Source organism: Leuciscus leuciscus (assembly GCF_965113295.1).
Source record: "Leuciscus leuciscus genome assembly, chromosome: 2".
NCBI classification, from domain to species: Eukaryota; Metazoa; Chordata; class Actinopteri; order Cypriniformes; family Leuciscidae; genus Leuciscus; species Leuciscus leuciscus.
The window spans coordinates 38,050,052-38,076,857 of record NC_138726.1 but is presented as its reverse complement, the minus strand read 5'-3'; the positions used below and the strand labels follow the sequence as shown (position 1 = coordinate 38,076,857).

Genomic DNA, 26,806 nt, shown 5'->3' with positions numbered 1-26,806 from the left:
CACTGCAGGCTTCTGCTCAGAGAGGATGAGCATATTTATGCCCTCTCACAGTGAATGTAAATTTGTGAATTTAACAAAGAGATGTCCAAGTCACATTTCACCCCAAAAATGTTTCCATCTAAATGTTTCTGTTTTAGTCATTTTTGTTTTTGACATTTCTATTAGTTTTTTAATGTTTCTATTTAGCGTAATTTTTTTCTTCTCGTTTTTAGTTTTCTTAATTTTAGTACTTAAACTTGTTTTATTTTAGTTAATAGTTCATTTAGCATTTTTAAGTTTGTTTGTTTTTCATGTAATATTTAATATTATTTTATTTCAATGACCAAAAACCATTTTTAATAGTTTTAGTTAAAAATATAACATGTATTCTGATAACTCTTATTCCATTACTGTAATATTTGTCATATTTTTGGTGTATTACAAAAAACTAATTGTATTCAGCGTAAGTTATTTCAGCAATTTCTACTATGATGTATTCATACTATGCAGTACTTTACAAATGTAATAATATATATATTTTTTTTAAATAAATTAACTAGAATGAAAAAAAAAATCTGCCGCTTTCTTTTTGCACATGAAGGAAATATATTTTATCTTCATTAAAAAATTACTTGAAATGTAATTATATACTATAATTATATTTCAAGAGAGTATAATTTATCATTTAAGCAAATCCAGCAGTGACACAAACAGCAGTTGTTGTATTGGAAGAATGTGTGTGTATGTGTACAACATACTGTGAGCGGTTGGTTATTGATCAGGTTATTGATACTTCAATGTCTCCAAGGAATTAATTCTTTCCCACATGCCTTCTGCTGCTGTTTTTCCTCTAATCCAATTCTAGCTGAATATTGATCAAGATTACAACTTACTCAACCACACAAGGGTTATAAATTCAGAATCGGTAACACGCATATAGTTTTGACCCAGTCAGAACTCACATGATTATATTATGTCATAATACACCATTTCCTGCAGTCACATCATACATGTGTGTATCTGTGTGTTTATAAATCATCAGCTAGGCCTCATTTTACCCTTCCAAAGTTCCCATCAATGTTTTGGATTTCTCACTCCGCCTGCATATGGGTTCACAAGGTCTAGTTAGCACCAGCATGCCAAGTTTCAGCAATCGCTCTGCCGTCTTTCCTTTGCCCTTTCTGGTGAGGAGCTTTGTAGTTTTGTTGACAGACACCCTCCTGTCCCATCCCCCCTTCCCTCTCTGCCCTCTACCCCCTCCGCCCCTCTAGTGAAGTTGCTGGGGCAGACCCATCTGGTATTTAGACTTGCATTTGCCTGTGAATAGCAGGGAGGTGGGGAGAGGAGGGGAGTGGGCGCCACTGGCTTCTCTCTCAGTTACTTTGTCAGTCTGGGAGAGAGAGAGAGAAAAGGATGACTGCCGCCGCTCCGTGCTCCGGTCATGGGACCACCAGCGTCTTAGCCGAGCAGGAAAACGGATATAGTCATGGAGAGGTAGGAGTTTAGAGGAGCATTGTGGTGATTAAATCAGGAGCATTTGACTGATATGTGGTACATTATCTGTGCACAGAAAGTTTTTGTTTTTTAATCTTTGAAGACTTGTCAAGGCTTAACAGACTGCAACTGTACAATAAGAGATGTTTTCACTAGAGGCCACTCTAATTGAAGGGACAACTGAAATGTTGCTCAAAACACTTTTGAATGGAGCTCTTCGGTTGTCTGTGGAGATTTCCTTACTCCTCACTTAATCTCCACCCCCTACTTTCTGGCTCTCTTCAATCTCCTGTTCATTCATGCGCTGGTAAAGTGTGTATGTGAGGCAAGCACAGGCTGTAAGTGTGTGAACTGCAGTGTTTTTAATAGAGTTTCCTCTCTGCATGTGGTATTGACCAACATTTCTCACACAGCTTAGATTGGAGTTTGGTGCCCTGGGCAAATGGCCACATCAGGGGGTTTATGCCATCCATTATCTCAGTGTAACTCCACACCTTGTTAGTCAGATCATTATGGAAGTGGATTACTTTACAACGGCTTTGCCCCAGGAGCATGTTTTTTTTGCTCATCTTAGTTCTAGAGATGACATGAGTGATCGTGACATCATTGTATGTTTACTCACTTTCCAGCCCACAGGACGTTTCTGCTGTTGTGTGTTTCGGCTGTTGTAGTGTGATGTGATGTTATACTGTGAAAGTGATATATGTGAAAGTCAGTGGTAATTGCTTAAAGACTACACTGGAAGTACAACTTCCCACAGTAAGGTTTTTATATTTAGAATATTAGAATATAGTCAGCATATTAGAATGTTTCTGATGGATTATGTGACACTGAAGTAATGGCTGCTGAATATTCTGCTTTGTATTTTAAATCGTTATAATATTGCACAATATATATATTTTTTTTTTTAAATCGACCACACACTTTTGAACGGTAGTGTATATTTCCTGTCACTCTTGGTACATTTAAATAATTTAGCTAAATTGAATGTAAAATATCACACAGGTCATTCAGTTACCATCTGCTTTAGTCTCTAAATGAATGTGCCTTCAGAAGTCTCATAGCATATGGAAACCCATTGATACCTGTACACTCAGTTAATAGGACTGAGTTGCTGCAGTAGTAGCCTATCATGAGTTTATTTTTCTTGGAATAATTGTCTGATTGTTTATAGTTTACAAGGCTTTCATTAATGTATTTTTGTCCTGACCAGAAGCTGACTTCTCTGCATGTTGACTGGGAGAGCTTTGGTTAGGGTTAGGGCTTGTCTCTCAGATTTAACCCTCAATTAACCATTAAATGAAATGGTGATATACTTTTACTGAAAGTGATTGAAATGTAAAACATATTGCTGTTGTTCACGTATTATACGCAGAGTGCTCTGTGATACTGATCAACAGTCAAGTGTTGGCTGTTCATCATGTCCCCATTAACTCCTGCTAGTAGATGTGGTAACTACACCACTTGGTCCTTTCTTTCTTCACTCAAAATTTGCTGTGTATTCTGTTTTGTGTGTGTGTGTGTGTGCATTCTAATATTAATGCTGGATGTTTAGTTGATATCTGTTGTCTGTTTAGTAGTGGTTTAATGGTTTACCACTTAAGCCCAAAGCATACTTGGGTTTTGATGGGAAACGCTTAGCACGTGCATACAGCCGAACGCTATAGCCTTTCAAAATATAGTGTGTCTGCACTATTCTACTCCAGAAGTTATGGCCAATAAAATGTCTTTGTACTCAAACTAGAGTTTTGGGTATCTCTTAACCTCCTCAAACAAATGCTTGTCACCACAGGTGTCTGTTGTTGTTGCGTCTCCACTAGTTGTTTGTTATTATTGCTGTTCCTTCTCATCCGTTTATTTTTCAGTGAGTTGATTTTGGACTTGTGGTCTTTGGTTTGGCAGTGAGGAGGTCAGTAAAGCACAGTAGGGGCTTCAGAGGGAGCCCTGTTTAATTGCTTAAGAGAATGCAAGTGACTGCTTTGACATTGTCGGACCCCTGCGTAGAAAACTCATCATTCAGTCACCACTGGCATATGCCAATCCCAATGAGCGTGTGTGTGCATTTATGACCCTTCTTACCAAACAGCACCTCCTTGTCTCTTTTCTCCTCATCATCCGTGTGTCTCTTCTCTAACATTTATGGACTGGTGTGTCTTTTTTCTCATCATGCTGCTTGACTGAGCTTGAGGCATGTACCGCTCTATGCAGACTCCCATTTCTGGACCGTTTCCCTAAAAAACTCTAGACCCCTCTCTACACCTCATTGCCCCGCAAACCCCCAACGAACAACAGGAGACAACACTCTGAGGAAAAAAGCAGGCCCCATGCACTATTAATTAGGTGTGTCTATCTTTTGTGGCGGTCTGACTGTGGCCTCCTGTCTCTCAGTCCTTGTGTCCTACTCTGTTGTGGCAGAACCTGGGGTTAGCAGCACCTGTGGATACAAAACACTGACCCCCACACCCGTTCACTGACAAGAAATGAAAGATGATAAACGTGTATGATGGTTGACCTCCCATGTTGCCCTTAAAGAGTTGTGTAAAGAATAGGAGGAGGAAGGGACAAAGTAAAAGGGCTGTCAGTTTTCTGTTCACAGCTTGTTAATGACATGTTGACTAATCTCTGTTGAGTTTGCACCTTGCACTCATTAGCCACCTGGATAGCATGTGCTGAAACAGTGCTGAGAGCTGATTTTTATTGCGCTTGGTCCAAAAATAGACAACAACTTTATAAAACTTTAATAATGAAAACTTTGTTTCAATTAAGATATTGAATTTGATTTATTTTCATTTGTTAGTTATTTTTTTAATTATTACATATTTTTTATATATTATCTTTATTTGTCTTTTTTTTGTTGTTTTCTTTTTTTTTTCTTTTTTTTCTTTTTTTTATAGTTTATTTTTATTTTTATTGGTAAGTGCATCCAAAACAAGTAAGACACTTGTGAATTCTGGGAAGACTATTTCATCATTTTTGGCTTAACGATTCCTTTCAATGTAGGGAAAGTAAAAACAGAGCCAGCAGGCCACTTTGGTCTTACTTAAAATTTTCGTTCAGCCTTGATTGTCATTTTACATTTTGGGTTGGCTAATGTGTATTCCCTTAGGGCATGAGAGTGTTTGCTTGACCTCATAAGCTTTTCCAGTGCTGTGCGTGTGTGAGGCGTTTAAGTAGCCACTCAGTCTGATCAGAGTTGTGATCGGGTCTGATTAATGCCACTTTGATGGTTCAAATGCAGCGTGATTGGCTCGCTATGCAGAACCCTTTTCCCCAGCCCCCTCCAAGGCACAGTTCAATCAAATTAACTCACTCAAACAGAACAACATGCAACACACTGCTGTGATTTTTGTGCACACACATTAGCATATGGTGCCAACCAATGACCATCCTTTCAACAATTCAAGGAATTGGAGATACCACTTTCTTTTCGATCCGATACCAAGTACCATCAAGACGAATATTACTGGTGTCAGTACCCAATACCACTTTCCAGGAATAAAATTCCATTAAGTAGACATTATAAATATTAAAAAGGCCTAAAACAGGAAATTTTCAGTTTTAGACGTTTTTAATTTATAATCACAATAATCTATTTAACGTTAATGTTACATTTATTACTTTTGGTTTTCATTATTATAAAACAACTGGTAACTGCTTGCACTTTTCAATATTTCTGCTTGTGTTTAGATGAACTGAAGGTTTTTTGCAAAGTATTTGCAAACAAAGTTCATTGTTTCACTTTAAAACGTGGTACACATTCACTTTTATGTTAAGAAATTAAATCTTTATTCTTAAAATACTTAAATTCAATATTTTTATGTGGGAATTTATTCAAAGTTTGTAAAAAAAATTTTTTTAAACTAGTCTCTTTTTCTCTTGAACGGTCTCACACTTGTGTTCAAAAAGCCCATGCTTGACATGCTCTCCGGCAAAGCAGTATTATTTCCTGTTTGACTCATAAAATTGGACTAATGGGCAGACAGTGGCAACTTTATAGTCCTCATGTGTGCTTGCTGCCAACCAGGCCAGGGCAAAAATCAGAAGTCCCACGGTTCTCTCAGCTCCCTATTTACAAATAGTCATTACCCCCAATAAAGCCAGCCAACCCCTTACTATATCAGAAACAGACCCTGCGCTGTGCAGTCCAACAATTTGTTTGACATCTGTTCTGTATTGACACACTTCTTGTGCCTTTTGAAGTATCAAGCAGTATTATGCAGCAGTATGTGCATTATTATGAGTATTTTCCTGCATTTGAATTGAACCATAGAAGCAGGAAATGAAGCTCTCGCAAAGGCCTAGTGCTTCCACCAGGCCTTTAGTGGGCATGTTTAGTGTTTCATGGTCTCTATTGCCATGAAGCAGCTGGCGTGTATGTGCTTCACATTACTCTACATATGCAACACGTTTGTCTCTCAGCATACTCTACATATTAAACCAGAGAGAGAAGACTGCAATCACATCTGTCACGGGCTGCGTGTTCCCTCCTCTCTATGTGTGTGTGCGCATGCCATCGCTGAACTCTCCTTTCTTGAGCCTAATTCTTTAGGCTTTGACATTCATGAAGCTTCGTAGGAAACACAGAGACGTTCCCCCAGCGGTAGACACGTGCATACTTGCATGCCTCACCACTGACACGCACAACAAAAGAACAAAAACTAAACTGCTGAAACGTTCCTCATCAATCATACAACAGCATCAGGCATTAATTGATTGGTTTATGATTAATGACCTTTACTGAGTTTTAGGTGTGGTGAATTTATTCACCATTATTCTGGTTAAAAACCACTATTAGATTGAATTAGCCAAAATCACAAGGGGCTAGTCATCATTCAGGTGCTATCTCTCTCGTGTTCTCCATCCCTCTTCATCATCCTTTACTATTAATTTCATTTGATTTGCATTCCTTTAGATTAAGCTTTCAGATAGCATATGGTGTCTGACATGCTGCCATTGAACAGAAAATTAACCTTATTTATATTATTTATGACAGATGTTATTAATATATAGGCTATATTTTTTGTACAATAATAATAGTTATTGTTTCTGTTGAGTAATAAAAATAAATAAATTAAATGTATATTATTTGTTCTAAATTATTACAAAATGAAAGATTTTTAATCATTTAGTTGTATTTTATTTTAACCATGAAGAGTACGGTAAATATTTGTGCTATTTTAGATTGTGTTGCTAATGTGTGAATGTATTTTTTTGTGGTATTGGTCCCGGTTGGTCTTCCTACACTCCACAGGGTGTCTTCATTAAAATAAATGGGTCTTTTCCATCTCTCGCTCTCATTTCCTGCAGCCTATAGCAAATCAGCTTTTCCCCTCTGTCCCCTTTTTTTTCTCTTATTTTTTTCTCTTTATTTGTTTCCATCTCTTTCTTTTCATTCTCTTTTGCCAGAATCACTCATCCAAATCCTGCTTTTTGGCTCAGGATGGTCCGCAGTTCATTCTTCAAACATTTTACCTCATTTTGACATTCCTCCTTTATTAGGGTAACCAGATTTTGTTCACTTAAGCCATAACCAACAGTATTTACGTGAGATACTCCACATGATGGGCATGGTTTTGGAATTGTGATTGCATGGTAATTTTGTTCTCCAAAATATACTATGATGAGATTGGGTACCTTTGATAGGCTATTCTCGCGTAACAGAAGTTTTTTTATACGATCACGCCTAACGGGACGTCTGGTCACCCTACCTTTATTGTCAGCGGATTGGAGAGAAAGTGGGTAATTTCAACCAAAATGACAGAGATGTATGCCGGGGTCTTGTGTCGAGGGTTAAGCGGCCCTGTCTCGAGATTGGTACGGTGAGTTACAGAGCAATAACTGTCAGAGGAATTTAAGCCTGTGCCTCCTAAAAACACAGTGTGCATAATACCCCACTCGCATTTTGACACTCGCTATCCTTTTAAGAAAAAAAACAAAACATTCTTGGGATGGCTCAGACATGAGATCAGAGACCGGCTGATGTCATGAAAACCTTTTCTCCTTTTTGGGGATTTCTTTTTGGGGAAATAATAAAAGATGGTTTCTTTCAAGTTTAAAATGCTCCTCTTGACCCATTTAGACTGCTAAGAGATTCATTTATGGGAGTGTACAAAAGCTTAGTCCAAGACTGGATCTGTCTCACTCCCACTGCTCTGTTTTAGCACATCTAACACTCTCTCTCCATTTCCCTGTGTTTCTCTCTTGCTCTTTGTGCAGGGTTGAATAGTGGGGCCTTTAGAGGAGCCTCCCTCAGGCAAACTAATTCTGCTCTCACCAATCAGAGCCCCACCACACACACACTATTCACACTTCAAAGAACCTCGCACGCTAACCAACCTAACGATGATGTCATCCCCTGCCCACAGTATTATGAGCATCATCAGATAGAGTGAGGAACTATATTGGGCTATAGATCAAAGTGTCTGCTTTATTTCACTAAGGGGAATGCGCAGGGCGGGGGGTATTTTTTCCACGAGTGGAGTCTCTGACCCCAGGTTCTCTGCAGAACCCGTGGCAGACTTTATCACCGTCAACCGTTGGTGCTGTTTTACTACAGGAACAGAGCTCTTTACATCTGTTTGTGTTTCCCGTGTCTGTTTTGCACATCACTTTAGCAGAACAGGGAGGTACTGGAGAATTATGACAGAGACTCTAAAATGCATTTGGGGAGTTAGCCATTAATACAGGCTCCTGCATGTGTTTTGGGAAATTGAGGGATTGGGTATCGATTAGTGTTGTCAAAGTACCGGTACTTCGGTACCAAGTCGGTACTGAAAATGTGACGATACCAGCATTTCTGTAGTACCGGGTATATTCGGTACCCACTAATAGGCAGCTGCTTTAAGTCGCTTCCGTGTTTTTATCTAAGCGCGGGGCTCCACACTAACTTTTTTACTTGGAGCACTGTCTGTAGCCGATATATACCACGATATATGTAGTGTCTGTGTATATTACACTGCAAAAAGACTATTTAAATATTAACCCTGCATGTTCTGCTTGTCTCTGTGTGAATGAATGGCGCAGACACGCGGTTTCATTTACCTCACACACACACACACACTCTGCTAAATATTTGTTTACATATTTATATTATTTTATATTAATACTTAATATTATACTTTAAAATGCACAAGAAAGTGTATATTTTAAGTGCTGTTTTAGTGCCATTTTAAATATTTTTTGCACTTCATTTAAATGGTGCTGTTGCGTGACAAATGCAAGTACAAATATTTACATGTGTTGTCCAGTAAATAATGTCTAAAGTTGTCTTGTAGTTTTTTTAATCAATATGTCATAACTCGATCTTTTGGTGACATATGCCTGATTTCTCTAATCATTTAGTCCACTTTAAACCCGGCCTTCCACAATTGACTACAAGCTCACATTCAGATCTGCCTCCAATCAATCAACAACCAATAAAACTCGGCCTGCATTTATTTTTCACTCAGATGTATGTCACAATCCAAAAATATCTGATGGTACTTCCATTACAGCACAACTTTAATTAGGGATGCACCGATATGAAAATTGGAAAATCGCTGAAGCTGAATGAACACCGGGAAACTGAAGCGCTTTGTTAGTTGGTTCATTAACTAAACCATATGCATCCTATATGAGATTAATCAGGTATTTATACAAAAACATAATATTACAACTTCACAAAATGACGCAAATGCAAAAGTGTTGTTAGTCAGTGCTAGTCAGAATGTGTAACTCCTGTTGTGGATGCGCTCTTCCCGTAACAACGCGCTGAAACGCAGCAACTAAACCCTAAGAATTCACAACGTTTTATTACAGTAGTGTTCTCTTTACAATGTTATGTAAAATGACAGTCCCAATCATAGTTGTTCATGTCGTGTATTGCTGTTTGAGCTGTGTGTGCTGAAGCTAAAGATGATCACCAGTAAACTGAAGCACTTTACTACCGCGTTAACCAAATACATCCTTTGTGACATAATATCAAATATATACAAAACAAAAGGCTGCGAATGCACAAACAAACGTGACTGTGCTAGTCATGAAGGTGTATATCCTTTGTGGATGCAGTTATCCTGTAATAATACACTTAAACACAAAAAGAATTAACAACATTCTTTTACAGTAATGTTCTCATTATAATTTTATGTAGCCTATATGACAGACTTGTGCTGCATATGTTGCACTTAACCATATTTTCCTTTTCTAAGTGATTCCAATCATATTTCAAGCAATTCAAAACCATCATGGCGAACAGTGCTCATCTGAAGTGTCTCAGCTGAAAGAAATAATCCATTATTTATTGGCTTTAATATATCGGCAAAATTTTCTTATTGGGCCAATAATGATAACATTAAAAATTAACACTTTCAAGTAAGACTTTCCATCTCAAATATTAAGTTGGGATGAACAATATATCGGCCACCAAATCGGCAATCACAGATTTATGTTAATAATTTTTTTTTTTTAAAGTGGTTTTCTGTTTTCGAAGAGCTTAAGTTGTATTTAACCCTAAATAATGCTTTAAAGAAATTAATCCACAAAAAAAAGTGTACACATTTTTGCATCTCTATTTACAAGGGCCTTAAATTTCAGTGTCGCCATTAGGTTCTTACTCATCAATTATGTACCATTTGCATATTTTTGTGTCTTCTGTGTGTGTCTCTCTCTCCTCTATCTGTTCTGTCACTTCTTAGCCGTGTGTATTGTTAGTGTGGGCAGCTGACCTCTGACCCCTGCTTTTGTGAGAGACTTTAGTATCTGGGTGCCGAAGGCCCATATGCTGGCATGTGGCCTTTGTGTCACCCTAACCTGAGAGAGAGACAGAGCCTAGGGGCTTGGGGAGCAAAGCAATGTCACCATGTCACATAGCAGCTAAAGTAGAGTGTGGAGGTTTTGTGTATGCACAGAATGAGAGTGAAGAGGGGGAGTTTTGCTCCTTTCTCAGGAATGTCTAAATACAAGCCTGTGTTTGCAGCCAGCACTGAAGTGTGTGTGTGTGTGTGTGTGTGTGTGTGTGTGTGTGTGTGTGTGTGTGTGTGTGTGTGTGTGTGTGTGTGTGTGTCTGTGTGTGTGTGTCTGTGTGTGTGTGTCTGTGTGTGTGTGTGTGTGTGTGTCTGTGTGTGTGTGTCTGTGTGGGGTGGAAGGTGGTTGTGTTTGATCTGTGTTAATCCCCTCTGAAGTTTAACCACTCATTTTCCAGCATGGAGAGCACTTGTATCCTCAGGAGCAGTCGCTATAGAAACCTTCCTGCCAGATTGTTAATGAAAAAAGGTCTAAAAACAAGAGTGCCTCCCAGTTGATGTAACAGCATCTTGGAGTGTGAGAAGGGGCCATCAGGTTTTCTCTTAAATGGAGAGACAGCTAGTAAAGCGGTTGGCATGTGTCTTTGTGGTAGGGTGCTGTCACACATAGTTGAAACTATAGGCCCTCCTGCTGCTGAGCTGCATGTTAAAGCCTTCTTACCCAGACCTCCCAGTTCCTGGCTAAAAACCTCTTTATTTCACATGAAAGAAGTGCTTGGAGGTTTCTCACTCACTCTATCCTAGGCTCATTCCCATTCACAGAGTTTTTGTAGTTATTTTCCATAAAAAGTCTCCTTTATACTCTTGTCTCTTCTCAAATATGCATAAAAACATCTTGTTGTGACATATTGCCTTCGTTCTCCATATCCCACTCTTTTTTTGCCAAAAGCTGCCGTTCTACCCATTGTTGTTATTGTTAACTAAAAATAAACTGTTAAAATGACTATTAAATATTTGGTTTTAACATTGTTTTTCAGTGGTTGTCACATCGGCTGACTTTTTTCCCCTCTCTTTTTCAGGCGTATGAATGGGCGCTAGAGGGCATGCGTCATTTGGCGTGTGTTAGTATGGAGGAGTGTGGCATGTCTGAGAAATGTCAGGGCGTGATCACATGTTTGGAAACCTATCGCACACAGCACCCACCGATCCAAGACGCACACTTCCAGGAGATGAAGGACCTCGCTGGGGAGCTGAAGAGTGACCAGGGACTCAAGCAGTGGAAGTTCGCCTGGTCCAAGTGTCAGGAGACAAAGCAGATGTTTGAGAAGAAGCTGGAGATGGCCCTGCGCTCCCGCCGCGAGAGCGACTCCAAATCAGCAAGGGGTGACTCTTCTCGGCGGAACTCGGACAGTAGCGCTAAACCTCAGGAGCGTAGCAGTAGCATCTCCTTCTCATGTCGGAAAGCGTTCGGCGGTGGCTGGGGCCGGGATAGACTTTCCTCACAATCCAGCACGTCTTCAACTCCCAGCAGCCCTTTAGGTATACGCCTGGACGCTCGTGACTCTGTCCGAACCCCGACAGGGAGTCTGTATAGCATTGAGCACAGAATTCCTCACAACACCCCTGTCAGATCCCACAGGCTAACACGTAGCATCTCCACAGACGAGTCTCCTCAGCAGCCGCATCTGGAGGGGCTGGCATGTGCTACGAGCCCGAGCCTCACCTCTATTGAACCAAATCGCAGGGTTTTGCGAAAGACCCAGAGCTTCGATACTGCCGGTAGCGGGTCTGTGTCACGGTATGGGACCTGCCAGAGAACTCTGAGTGAGCCTGCACGGAGAGGAAACACAGGGGTGTTCATTAAAGGTCTGGAGGTGAGCAGCACTGAAGTGATCGATCGGCCATACAGCCCGCGACTGCCGCCCATGCATGGATGGTCTTCTCTAGACACTCACTGCAGTGGGAGTCCTGCTCCCGAAACACGCAGCAAGGGCAGGTGGGTACACTCAGTGCACGCGTGCAAGTGCTAACCCACACTTACTTGCTATAACATAAACAATCAACCAGGGAGGTCCCAGGTCATCGACTCAACCACACATTCAAGGGTTTTCAAACTTGGCTCCTGGAAACCCCTAGGGGTGCTAGAGGGTCTTTGGAACAGCAGAAAAAAAGGTTTTAAAAAAACTTTCAGGCATCAAGACAATATTATCTGCTAAGCTACTTGTAATTTATTGTTGTTTAAATATAATATTGTTATATATAAATAGATAAAATTATTATGTAAATATACTATGTAAATAATATATACTTTATAATAAATAAATTATATAGATATTAATAAATATTATATATCAATTATGAATTTATACTGTATTAATAATTGGGTCCCACTTTATATTAAAGGGGTCATATAATGCCATTTTTGAACAAGCTAATATGATTCTTTAGGGTCTAAATTAAAAGTTTGTAATATACTTTAATAAAAAATTCTCATTAGTATTGTAAGAAAACACTCATTTTACCTGGTCAAAAACAGCTCTGTTTTCAGCACACCGTTTAAGTGCATGCGTCTTTAAATGATAATGAGCTTTGCTCACCCCGCCCCTCTGTTCTGTGGGGCGTTTTGCCACAACAACACACATGGAGTGTTGCTTTGACAACAGTTGAGGGTATATTTTGAAGAATGGCAGCGGGAGTCTCTGAGGACACTGTGCAACCGTATCAATTTGAACCGGAGTCGGAAAACAGGACGTTTCTGAATGGTTAGTTAACGTAATGTCACTTTGATCTAGGGTTGTGCCGATAGACGACGATAGTATCGTTTTTAGCTCGTTTTCCCATTAATGTATTAAATCATTATTATTATTATGAAGCTAGTATTGTTATTAAATTAATTAGGAACTACAATTAATTTGCCTTGCCTAAATTCATAACGACATCACCACATAACCACACTTGCGACATCACCGACGCGCGTATGAGATCCATTCACAAATTGTCAAGAGTGCTTGTTTTAACAGACGCATCATTCTTATACAGAGCCAAGATGAAGACGGCATCGTTGTTCGTCAGTATTTTGTTTCCATAGCACATTGACAAAACATTTAATGACACTAATAACACTAAATACAATACAATTACAAAATATTAATGATAATAATAATATCAATAAAATGATATAGGCCTAATAACAGTCTTTAGTTCACGAACGTAGCACAACTCTGCCATCTGTGAAAATCTAAAGCAACTTCAAACACTTGTTTAACAAGTAATATTCTTCTAATGGTTTCACTGTCAATAATGTGAGTCCACAAGAGAAATATTAAGCCAGTAAATTAAGATAGTTGCTATACAGTTATATCCACCGTCGTCTCTGAGAGAACGCACCGTTAATGCAGTGAAAGCTCAGTCCGTTTCTGCTTTCACGTTCAGGGAATGAGCGCGTTTACATGCGCGTTATTAACTTGATTATGCTGAATAAACTGACAATGCATGTCATGTAAACACATTAACCCGTTTTCCTTTATCGGAGTCAAGTGATAAGTTTAAGTATAAACCGATCGACTTTTAGATTTTTGCCTTTGATTTCTCCCGGCATTTAAAATACAACCCGCATTCTTTGGGCTTATTGAAGTGCGATATGTGAAGTGCATACAGACAGAGAGAGCACTGGTAGGATAACATATATCGCAGACTCCGACTCTTTCTTGACCTAAGAAATTATTAAAACGTGTTCCCATCTCGTGCAGAAGTAGGCTACAGTCAAAATGCTGCATCTGTAACGGCATGAGAGGATAATGTGTGTCCGTAAATTTTCCGCTGACATGTTGAAATACTCTGAGTCAGATACAAGAATGATTAGGATCTTTTTTTACCTCAATATACTGGGAAATAACCTGATTTAGCCTATTAATAAACACTCCACCTTTGCTAACAAAATAGAAAACAATTCTCATATATAAAACTAACTAATAAAACAAGCAAATTAACGAGTAAATAAGTAAGTTAATAATCAAATTAGTTAGTTATTAGTTATAATAATATAATTATTATAATTCAAAGTAAGCCCCGCCCCCCTCACGATAATATCGTGTATCGCCGATCTCACAGGCTGACGATAGGACGATATGAAAATGGAGCATATCGCCCAACACTTCTTTGATCTATCTTTGTATGTACTGGCAGGGTAGAGTAGTGAGATACGAACGCTATGTGTTTACTGATGTATACGTTAGTTCATTGACAGATTGATGTTAAAGCTAATGGTCATGAAAAACTTTTTTTCGGTTAATGTAGGCTTGTCACTGATGCGTAACGTTATCTATGCAGTGTTAGGTACAACTGTCAGGGCTGAAGCACAAAAATGTTACTGATCTGTTAAAAAATAACCAGTCTGTGAGACTATGACAGTCATTAGGCACATAAACAACACATACTCAGACAGGAGCTAATACCTTTTTCAATGTTCTCGTTTATAAAGCAGTCTGGTGAAATGATTCGCGCAAACATGAAAACATTGACGTTGATCGTGGGGAATATTCCCTTCGAAAACAAAACTCAGCCACTGCGTCTTCAGCGGTTCGGATTTAGGAACATCAAAATGACTGCTGTGTTCATTATTACACCCAAGAACAGAACACCACAATCGCTTAGACGCCATTCTGCTCAAAGACAGTGCTCCAGCATATCATCAATGACGCGCGGACTATGATTGACAGCTCGCTCGCTCACGAGCGAGGGCGGGTCTGTGTTGAAATGCTTCTGTCAATCAACAATCGTGGGAGGGGCGTCCGACCGTGTGATGTCACGCGGTCGAACGGCTTGATTTGAGACAGGGGAAAACATATAAGAAAAAAAACAACAAAAAAAACACTGGATGGATTTTTATCATTTTATGATGGTTGTTTACAGGCACTGCCAACACACATTTCAGTACAATCAGCTTGTAACAGTGCATGTACCATTATATGACCCCTTTAAGTGGCTTTAAGTACTATGTACTTACATTGAAATTAATCATTTGATACATTGGACTTATTGTGTACATACATGTTTTTACATTGTACTTATATTTTGAAAATATCTGCATGTATTTACACTGTTGACCCTTTCCTTACACTTTAACCCACCCTTAAACCTACCCATACCACCAAACCTGTCCCTAACCTTACCCGTATCACACCTCAATAGCAGCAAAAACAATACAACATGAACACAATAAGTACATTGTACTTCTTTTTCGATGTAAGTACATAGTACTTAAAGCCACTTAATATAAAGTGGGACCAATAATTTTGAATTGGATTGGAAATAATTCTCTTCAGGTTTATAAATTTAACAGTACAAATATAGTTTTTCTGATAATTTTTTTCAATTTAATTCATGAACAATCTAAAAGCTAATTTATTTTTCAAACAACATGTCTTTGATTTAATATATTTTATATACAATCATACTTACTATTATAAATGGGTCTTCATACATAAAAATATACAATGTAGCTGTCTATAAAGGGATAGTCCACCCAAAAATGTCAAATTCTGTCATCATTTTCTCAACCTCATTTTATTCCACACCTGTATTCTTTCTTCTGCAGAGCACAAAACAAATTCTGAAGAATGTTGGTAACTAATGGCGCTTTTCCACTGCATAGTACGGTACGGCTCGGTTCGGCACGGCACGCTTTGGCGCTTTTCCACTGCATGGTACGGTACGGCTCGGTTCGGCACGGCTCACTTATGGCGCATTTCCACTGCATGGTACGGTACGGTACGGCTCGCTTCGGCTCGCTTTAAATGGTACCACCTCTGTTGAGGTTCCAAGCGTACCGTACCGATACTAAAATGTGACGTGAAAACACTGCAGATCACTGATTGGTCAGACAGAATCATCACTACCAGCGTCATTGTATTTACGACACGAGACACTAAACCCGCTAGATTTAAATAGCCAGTAGACAACAGCCAACGCTGTAGCACCTGTTTTAAAAGTATTTGCTTGAAAAAAAAAAAGAGTATAAACTTCAAAAAAGAAATGGCTGAATCGTGGTCAGTGGACGAGGCTATATATACATATATATACATATTCTCGTTGGTTACCGAGGAGTGGATGGGGAAACACGGAATGAAAAATTCGCATTTAATATGATGTTGTAATGCCAGTAGAGACGGTAACAATAACGATCAGTCCCACCCACTTTGAAGCGGTACTAACTGCAGTGGAAAAGCAACCGAGCTAAAGCGAACCGAACCGTGCCGTACCGAGCCGAGTCGTACCACGCAGTGGAAAAGCGAAGCGAGCCGAACCGTTCCGCGCCGAGTCGAACCGTACCGAGCCGTACCATGCAGTGGACAAGCGCCATAAAGAGTTTTAGTTCCCATTAAATTCCATTTGAAATTTTTTTACATACAGTTGAAGTCAGTGGGAACCAAAACTGTTTGGTTACCAACATTCTACAAAATAACAACTTTAATATCTTAGGAAAGGAGGGTATTTTGCATATACGGCCATTGATGGCATCAAAATGTTTGAAAACTCTTTATCTGTACTCCAGGAAAAAAACTTTTTTCCAGCTGAAACACATATGGACTGAATCTATTTAGTCTTGCCTCAATCTCTACATGAAGGAACTCAACATGTCTCCTATTAGACGGTCACAGCACTTTAATCCTCTGAATCTCCATGGATGTCTTTTCCAGCTGTGGTCCTACTGGTCACCCCTTAACCCCCTTGGGAAATGGCCTGAGATGCAGATCACTTTCCCAGGTGGCTGCTGGTCCTCTGGGCTTTGAAGTAGTGGGGGACATGTTTGTGTTCTGCTTTTCCACACAGAAGAGATGGATAGTTATCTGATTATATAGACATCTTAAGGAGGTCTTTACATCTGTGCGTCTTCCTTTCAAAACACATTATTTAGCTTTGCTCTCGAAGATTGCAGTGCAGAAGTGATGTTGACATTATTTTCAGACAGAAATAACTCAAAACAAGGCATTTGGCTCTGTGTGGTCTTGTTATTGCTAATATTTAAGGCAGATGAAAACATTCTGATAAGAACCCAATTTGAGATTAATGTGAATACTAAAACATCATCTAATTTTTCTCGGTACTGGACACAGACCCAGTGTGTAGCTGTGTGGTGAGAAGGATAGTATAGATGAGTATGTAAATATGTCCTGCACGCTTTCCTCTCAATAACAAAATAAACCCAACACACAACAAAATTAAGAAAAGCATCTGATCATAGCCAGGAAAGTCACGTTATGTTTATTTATAGCACTTTATACAATAGATTACTTAAATTCAAGCAGCTTTACCTTATTAAACATGAAAAACAGTGTCAGTGTCCATTTGAAGTCCAACTTCATCAGAACTTCATTTTCTTAAATAAAGCAGCTCTCCTGTGTGTTCATGTTTTCACTCGCAGACGTCTGACCTCGACTGACTCAACAGGAGAAATGCACACCTACCTATTACATAATCGCCACGGACCAATGGTAGTACAACGGTGTTTACCATCCGTATCGAACTTTTCCGAAAAGTTTGTTTTAGCAAGCTGTTTCGAACTTCGTTCCGGCCTGATTTTGTTCGAAATAAAGTCACATCAGTTCGTTCTTCGATTTTGCTTAAAGTATATTGGGGTCTTAAAGGATCTGCAAGACAATCAGAAGACAGGTGCTCTATGTCAGACATGTTGAGCATTCAGACTTGCTGTCATCAGTTTAACATGTCTATGGATGGAGGATTTTTTTGGAGAGAGTTGAAATAAAGAGTTAAACTTTGTGTTCAATGTGCTCTAAAAGTTTTATCTCTTAAAATGTAAGCATTTGAAGTATGTTAACTGTTCACCCTCTCTGTCATTCAGTAAACTACGCCACATTGTAGATGAGATGGTCACAACTGAGCGGGAATATGTACGCTCTCTGAGGTACATCATTGACAACTATTTCCCTGAGATGGAGCGCGCTGACCTGCCGCAGGATCTGCGGGGGAAACGCAGCGTCATCTTCGGCAACCTAGAGAAACTAGTGGACTTCCACAGCCAGTATTTCCTCAAAGAGCTGGAAAGCTGCTGCAACCATCCATTACGAGTCAGCCACTGCTTCCTACGACATGTAAGAGAAGTCCCTTTACAGTCTTTTCACACTAACTTTCATCAAACTGCATGGTCTGTTTTTTGCAATTCTGCCGTCTATACATTTTTATTGTTCTGATGATTGCTGGACTTTTCTAATACTTTTAATAGTGATCATTCAGGGATGCTGAATTATGTTTTCATTGGACATGAAACAAAGGGGCTTAATTTGTCAGTGTTTTGTCTGTTCCCAGTCCATGACTGGCTCATTTTTGACGAAGCACAAGTCTAAAACCATCCAGAATTGACTTATTCTGTGTATTTTTCTCTCTTTCATTCACCCTCCATGAATATGGGAATCAAACTGAGCCGCAAGTAATGATTCTTTAAATGGTCTTTAAATGAGTGCAAGACAACCAGCCTACATTCTTTGTAGTTGTGGTCAACTCATAGTGCTGGCTCCCCTCAAAAGCTTTACTATATGAAGCTTTCACAGAGAAGACACAGAGGCAGGCCGCTTGGCCTACAGCAGTGTATGAACTAGGCCGAAATCTTTTTTAACATGTTTCTGGCAGAGCAAAACCTGCACTGAAATTACGGCACACTCCATATGAACCTGGAAGTCATATATTGATATATCCAAACACAAAAAAGTCTTTCCAAACAAAACTCAACCTGGAAATAAATTTGAAAAATGAAACAAAAGGAAGAGAGAAGTTCTCAACAAGAGAAGTGGATCTGGAAATTTGGATGATAACACTTAAAATATTGCTCTTTTGTGCTTTTTTCTATGTGAACATATAGCAAGACCAGTTTAGCCTGTATGCTTTATACAGCAAGAACAAGCCAAAGTCGGACACACTCCTGGCCAGCCATGGAAACAGCTTCTTCAGGGTGAGCAACTGGATCCATACTACACTCTAGACCACCTATGATAAACTTTTAGTTCAGCATCTTTTAATCTCATTCATTTCATCTCACCTCATAGCCTGAGATTGTAAAATCAGAGTCTCTCTCATTTCAGCATAAGCAGCTGGAGTTGGGGGATAAGATGGACCTGGCATCGTACCTGCTGAAGCCCATCCAGCGCATGAGTAAGTACGCCCTGCTGCTGAAAGACCTGATCAAAGAAGTGACTGAGGTCCAGGAGCAGGAGCTAACGTACCTACGTGCCGCCACCGAGATGGTCAAATTCCAGCTTCGCCATGGCAACGATCTGCTCGCCATGGACGCCATCAGAGACTGTGATGTAAGTGTGTATGGCACAGCAGATATGCGCTACACTTCACGTGGAGAAACATAGGAAAGCATATATCTTCTCTTCTAAACTGCCATTTCATCATTTTTCACACACTCTTCCAGGTGAATCTGAAGGAACAGGGACAATTAGTTCGCCAAGATGAGTTCACGATTTTGTATGGCAGGAAGAAGTGCCAAAGACATGTGTTCCTGTTTGAGGATCTGGTGCTATTCAGCAAACCCAAACGCATTGAGGGTGGCCTAGATGTTTACATATACAAGCACTCTTTTAAGGTAAGCACCTAAAGGACATCAGAAGTTCTGAGGAACAAGAAACATCTCCAGAAATGAAAACACAGCTGTAACACACTTTGCTGCTTGCATTATGACTTAAGGCCCGTTCACACCAAGAAGGATTACTAACAAGATAACTGTGATGATAACTATATTAACGTCCACACCATCTGTTTATTATAAGCAGGCACTGTTGTTATGTTGTCTGCTGCTTGAAATGCTCAATTCTGATTGGCTTGCAATGTTTTTATCATTCATCAGCTAGAAAAAGCGTTCTGAAAGTGATTCCAATGATATTGTTTCTCTTTCACTGTTATTGTTATAGTTGTGGTATGGACTCTGCTATTCTTTTTAAATCTAGAACGATTACAGTTCTAGTTATTGTCCTTGGTGTGAAAGGATCTTTACACTACTTTCTTTTACTAATACACTCACATTCTTTTATTTTATTTCCTCTGACCAATGTTAATATAAACAGAAGGCTTTAGTTTAAAGATCTGAGAATCAGGTTTGTCTCCTGCAAGCCATGATAAAAACAAAATGCCATTAGCCCTCAATATTGATTGTGATTAATGTTGAATATCCTCTTTACTCTATCATTCTCTATGTAGACGGCTGATGTGGGTATGACAGAGACATCAGGTGAGAACGTTCTGAGGTTTGAGGTCTGGTTCCGGAGGAGAACTTCAAAGAACCAGACCTACGTTCTCCAGGCCAGCAATGCAGACGTCAAACACGCCTGGACCTGTGACATCGCACGGATACTATGGCAGCAGGCCACACGGAATAAAGGTAGGAAAGAAAGAACTGAAGTGGCTGAGCTTGAACAGGTTCTTTGAATTTGTTTTGTTCATCTAGCTGGAAAGAACAAATGAGAATGATAGGATAATTGCAGATAATCTCCTGTCACATACCATCTTAGCATATTTAAAGATTTTTTCAGCAGTTCATCTGTGAAGGCCTCAGGCAGATATTTAAAACACTTTTGAGTCACACCAGTATTGTATTTCTACAGTTTGATTTCGAGTTTGAGAAAACGATGCAGATCTGAGGCATCATGTAACCTGTATTTGCACATATTTACTGAAAAACACTTTCTACGCTTTCTATGCGTTTCTTCATCTTGATGTCAACATGTTTGTGTTTATTCTGAATTTAGGGCTGTCACATTATACAATTTTTACTACATGATCATTGTGCTAAAAAGAATTCTCAATAACAATAGTACTGCAATATCTCAAATAATTTTGAAATAAATAAACAATGCTATCAGTCAAATTAATCTTTCACTTTATTTAGTATTTTCTCTTTTGTATTTTGGTGAATGAATCACACTCAATATACCACATTAGATACACATTTTAAATATCACATTATCGCCAATGACAGTGTATTGCGACACTCCTATTCTGATACATGTCATGGCAGCATTTTTAAATGTTTATATGTGTGTATGCAGAAATTCGAATGCAGGAGATGGTCTCTATGGGGGTGGGCAATAAACCCTTTCTGGACATAAAACCCAGTGATGCTGCTATCAACGACAGAGCCATAGACTACATTATGAAAGGCAGAGGTGAGCCTGTTTAACATGAAATAATCATCAAAATAACTTGCTAAATTCTCTTTTTTTTTTTTTTAAATAAGCAGCAAATGATTCTCTTGGTGGATATTACTAGCATCATGCTCTCTCTTCTGTTACAGGGGCCAGGACGAGAGCATCCATTGCCGTCTCGCTGTTTGACCACTCAAACCCGTTTAAACGAACTGCAGTAAACGCTCCTGTTAGCGGCCCCCCGGTGGCTGGTGGCCCCTCCTCTTCCACACTGCTGGGACCCTTAAATCTGCATATGTATAGCAGCCAAAGCCTGTTAACAGGGGAGAGACCTCTCATCAGTCCCTGCATCGAGGAAGACGAGCTGGAACATGAGACCAGCAGTCAGCCGTCTATGAGTATGTTTTATAACATGTTTGAAAGTGTGAACGTCTTCTCAGAAGCCTCATATAACGTGCGACTTGTCTGTGTTTGCAGCTACAGAGAGTTCGGGTTCGTCGTCTCACTGTCTGTCTGGTAGTGGCTCGAGCGGGTCAGACAGCGGATGTGTGTCCAGTCACCTTCCCGAGGCTTTGTCCGAGGAGCCCAGCTCACCATGTGACTCCTCCTGTTACTCCTCCATCACCTCTCCCACCCAAGAGAAAGCCTGCTTTAACAGCCAGTACATCTCAGCGGTTAGTATTACATGTGTCCATTTCAAATGGCCAATACTTTGATCGCACATCTTCAGGTCCGCATCAAATGTCACTGATGCAGAAACGTGTCGTAACACCCATGCTTATGCTAGCACTAATGCACACGCTCCAGAAGACACTGATCAACTGATGATCAAGTGAGAGCCTCCCCTTTAACCTGTGATAACCCCTGCACCCATGTCCTTCTCGTCACAGGGGGAAGCTCAGGTGATTGGTCCCTCTACTATAGTGTGAGCTCAGTAACCACTGCTGCAGTAAGTTTGGCTTTCGCTCTGACATCACACTTCCACAGCCATGTGCATGTGCATTAATACACTCATCTCAGCATATTGAAAATACTATTCATGCTTTAACTAGGAGCTTTTACACATATGCTTGTACGTAATGCATGTTATTCTGTCCTGCTTTGTCCTGTAGGTTTAAGACCTGTCTGCTTCAGAATGAGAAGACAACGTTGCCACACCGAAGAGGAGTACAGAGCTAGTATTTATTGTTCCTACTGAGTGCAAGCAAATTTCTTACAGAGTTTAAAAAGCACTCGAAATAGCACTGTTTCTCTTTTTCTTTTTTAAGCCACTTTTAGCTTCAATAGCTTTTATATAAATTTAAAAATGATCTATAAAAGTGAATAAATATTCTTGTATTTATCTTCTTTTCAAATGTTAAGATACAGTAGTGTTCTCAGATGTATTATTAACTGTAAATACTGTAGTAGTGTACAAAACACTTCTGAACTCTTGCGGTTATTCAGTTCCCATTCTTTGTTGTTGTTGTTGCCCACTTTGCTGCAGACTTAAGCTGGTTTGATTTAGAAAAATGCCTGAATGTTAAAAGGCATGTTCTGAGCATCAGTTACTCTAAAGGTGTTAAGCAATGTTTAAAGCATTTGTTGTAGAGTTTCTGCTCTTTCTAGTGTTTCCATAGTCTGTGGGCCTGTGGTCAGTGTGTATCAACAGTTTTTGATAGCTGGCTTGATCCAGAATAAGAGAGCGTTAATTCAGATCGTACGACTGACCTCAGGTCAGCTCTGCCCAGCACTGCTGCTCCTGGCTGCTGGGTATTGCTGCTACCTGTTTGGAAATGGGAGTGTTTTCATTTCAGTTCTCTTATTTACATTAATAAGTATAACAAAAAAACATGTAAATTGTAAATAGTTGCGCCAGTGGTGCTTTAAGGACATAGCATTTAGAAAGTAATCTTTATACATGTATTAACCAGTCAACATGGGAATCACTTAAGTGCCATTCTTTGTTGCCAATTTTATTTGGAAGTGTACAAACAAAAGATAATAAAAAAAAAAGAGCATTGCAAGTTCCACTTCTAGCTGGAGCTTGAGTATGTACTCAAGCGTTTCATTTTTCAATCTTAACAAGTTCACACAGAAGTAATAAAGACGGATTGCTTTGTACCGATAACGGAAGTGTGTTTTATTTATTGTCTTTAATCTTCCATGATTGGCATTAAGTAGAGAGACGCATCTCACAAACCCTGAAGGCTGGTATTCAATTTCTGCACACCGACTGAGCTAACAAACAGAGTCATTGTTACTAATGATAAACTCTGCCTTGGGACCAAGCAGTATGTGGTTTAAATACATCTAAACTCAAGCAGTGTGAGAAATAATGCTCAATTAAGTTTACTGTACCGTTTTAGCCTTAGGAACATTGCCACAAATAGCTTTTTCACAGTAACTCTTTGTGAATGACTTGTGGAAAGCGACTGTACTCTGTTGACCATACATTTTTTATTTACATATAGGCCTATGAGATGAGCAACAGACATGTAGTGTGCTTAAACGGGCTAATGTGTCAGGAAATACTGTGCCAACTGTTTACTGTGGCTCTGAAATGACCTAGTTCTGGCATGAAACTCTAGATGGTGCAGGCTGATATTTCTAACTTGGTAGCGATCACATCATTATCTACATAGCACAGCTGATTGGTTGTTATTGCATCAGCGGCCAATGAGCTGCGGCTCAACATTCAAACAAATTCCGGTAGTGTTGCTGTTAGCAGTCTGCAGCGCGCTTTCAGAAACCCTCCACCTTCCCCCAGCTCCACCTGTATAGGTCTGCTACGGGGGTTATTTCATGTATGTTATAGATGCAGCAGCAGCAGCATGTCTTGCATGCTCACAGCAATGTCTGTGAATGTATTGGCAGTAGCATCAGCGTAGCAGATCTATTCTGCCTAGACCAAACACATTAACACTGCCAGGGCCGGCCCGAGGCATAAGCGAACTAAGCGGCTTATTGGGGCCCCCTCGCCACCAGGGGGCCCCCAATCGAGTTTTTTATTTATTTTATTTTTTACATATTAATTCACTTAAACTAGTGACATAAATGAATGAAAGGATTAATAATTCAAGAAAAGAAAATTCTGATTTCATGATCAATATACCTGCCTACAACTGCTGCTGTGTCTGCCAGTGTTTGAGTCATGCGCATAACCTCGCGTGCATAGACAATTTGTGCGCAAAGTCACGGTAATGTTAAGCCATGTCACAAAAATTTGATTTGATCAATGATTTATCCTTTAAATGTAATGATATTCAGAACAGAACAAGAATAAAAAAAGAGCTATAAACAAGCCAAAACGAAATAATTTAAAGCGAAAGTGAAAGTAAGCGGCGTTGGGCTCACGTATCTCTCTCATTAGAATCAAAATGTTTCAACATTCGCGATGGATTTGGATGGTAAACTTTTCTTTATCATAGGCTTTGTACTTCACTCACGTTCCAATATCGGCGGAAAAAAATCATCCTCTTCACACGCGCAAAAATGTGCTTGGAAACATCACAGTGGAAGATTACAAAGCTGGAATATGTTGTGTGTGTGTGTGTGTGTGTGTGTGTGTGTGTGTGTGTGTGTGTGTCGCGGGCGCGATCGAACAGTGGAAACATAAAAACATACTCCGTCATGTTCATACAAGACATCATTCAAACTGCAAAGTGTTGCAAAACGTTGGAGGATATTTTGCAAATAATTGTTTTAATATGTTTTGTGACACTTTGTTTTCAGAAGTTTCCAAGAGTTAGTAAAAGAGTAAAGAAAAAGTTCAAACTTTTTTAAGTATCTATTTTTTATTAAGTATTTATTTTGTATTAATACATAACCTCATTGTATTAATTTATAATGCAACATTATAGCGTGACGTGTCAATAATCGTCAAGCACAGGTGACTCTGCGTGGTGGGAGGGGGCCCCCAAATCAAATTCTGCTTAGGGCCCCCAAAAGGCTCGGGCCGGCACTGAACACTGCCATATCCATTCCAATCTCTACCAATCTCCCTAGAGTTATCATGACAGAATTATAGTTACCTTCAACCACAATTTTCTTTTTTGTGGTCTCTCTGATTTCCCTGCAAAAATGTAACAAGGAGGAACTAAAATCCTTCACTAATCATTTCAATCTTAATCTAAAAACAGATCAGAATGGGTTTTCAGATGTAAAATATTTCATTCAAATTCTTTTAAAACCTCAACTGGAGGAAATAGACTAGATTTGCTACAAACCCTCGAGTCCACTCTGGTGGAGTCAGGCATCCCTATCAGGAAATCATGGCATTCGCTGACCAACATCATCTCCTTGTGAGAAAAACTGAAGTAAGCAAAGGCCACATCTGGGCAGGGAGATACAAAGTTAAATCGTTTTGCATGTAGGAAATGCCACAGAAATTTTCCAGCGTTTTTTGTCCACACACGGATGGAAACCACAAACCCGGAAGTGGAGTGAAAGTCAATGACGCATAATTTGTTGAATCATTCACAGCGTGTGCATGTCAGTATGATGAGCTTTGAGTGCTCCAGTGAGGCTGCATGTGTTGGTTTATTTGTCTCTCTCACCTAGAATATTTCGCACCATCAACAGCCAAATCTAAACTTGAAGAAGTGGGAAAAGCTGGATATTAACAATGGAAACTACTGATTCATGTCAAATTTAGTACACATATCCAGGATGTCATGAAATTACTCAATATCTGCCCAGTACAGACACACACACACACACACACACGCATATATATATATATATATATATATATATATATATATATATATATATATATATACTCATAATTCATAAAACAGAATCCTATTCCTAAACCTACATCTAGCCTAACTCAAAACCTAAATCTAACACATTCCACAATTAAGGTTACCATGGTGTGGAATAAAAGGTTTATCTCTGTGTCATATTATTTATATTGTTATATTTGTGATGCAGTCTCTTTTCTTTCCCTTGATCTTGTGCCAAGAATGAATGCTGTGACATTTATCTGTTAATATGTTTCCAAGTTTTATGGAGCACTGGAGGATGATCAACCTGTACTACAAATCCCCCAGCAGGTGGCGCACAGGCATCCATCTCTGCCTCATCTGTTGTGTTTTTTTATACATTAGCCTATATGATACACTGGAAACAACATAAGTCATAAAACTTCTATACTTATCCTAATCTGGGGGTTGGATCACATCGTTTTAATAAATATTCACAATCTGAAGATTTTACACCATATCAAGAGAGAAAGGAGGGAGAGCGTTATAGGGTGAGAGACTGACTACAGTGGCTCCTCAGAGAACTTTCTTACTGTGAGATGTTCATATATTCCCAATAAATGGTATGAGGAATTAAAAAATTTAAGATAAAACATTTATTCATTGTGTTTAAAAACAATTACACACCCAGCGGGCACCTTGATATCAATTTGACCTCAAAAGTTAGTTGAGTGGTAATTAGGTGAAAAGAGAAAGTTAATACCCA

General features: G+C 39.4%; 1 protein-coding gene across 2 annotated transcripts in view; it reads left to right on the top strand.

The window, feature by feature from the left end:
* The window catches only part of plekhg4 (pleckstrin homology domain containing, family G (with RhoGef domain) member 4), a 73,806-nt gene extending 50,344 nt beyond the window's left edge, over positions 1 to 23,462 (top strand). Inside the window, exons 14-24 of one of the 2 annotated variants that reach the window (XM_082161086.1) lie at positions 11,273 to 12,189; positions 18,055 to 18,304; positions 19,069 to 19,158; positions 19,289 to 19,513; positions 19,627 to 19,797; positions 20,409 to 20,589; positions 21,257 to 21,373; positions 21,502 to 21,750; positions 21,830 to 22,026; positions 22,243 to 22,301; positions 22,465 to 23,462. In XM_082161086.1, the coding sequence (XP_082017212.1) occupies positions 11,273 to 12,189; positions 18,055 to 18,304; positions 19,069 to 19,158; positions 19,289 to 19,513; positions 19,627 to 19,797; positions 20,409 to 20,589; positions 21,257 to 21,373; positions 21,502 to 21,750; positions 21,830 to 22,026; positions 22,243 to 22,281 (2,436 nt within the window). In that variant the 3' untranslated portion in view covers positions 22,282 to 22,301; positions 22,465 to 23,462. The remainder of the gene's footprint in view (positions 1 to 11,272; positions 12,190 to 18,054; positions 18,305 to 19,068; positions 19,159 to 19,288; positions 19,514 to 19,626; positions 19,798 to 20,408; positions 20,590 to 21,256; positions 21,374 to 21,501; positions 21,751 to 21,829; positions 22,027 to 22,242; positions 22,302 to 22,464) is intronic. The other variant, XM_082161087.1, reaches the window with a different exon arrangement.
* Positions 23,463 to 26,806: the final 3,344 nt, after the last annotated feature.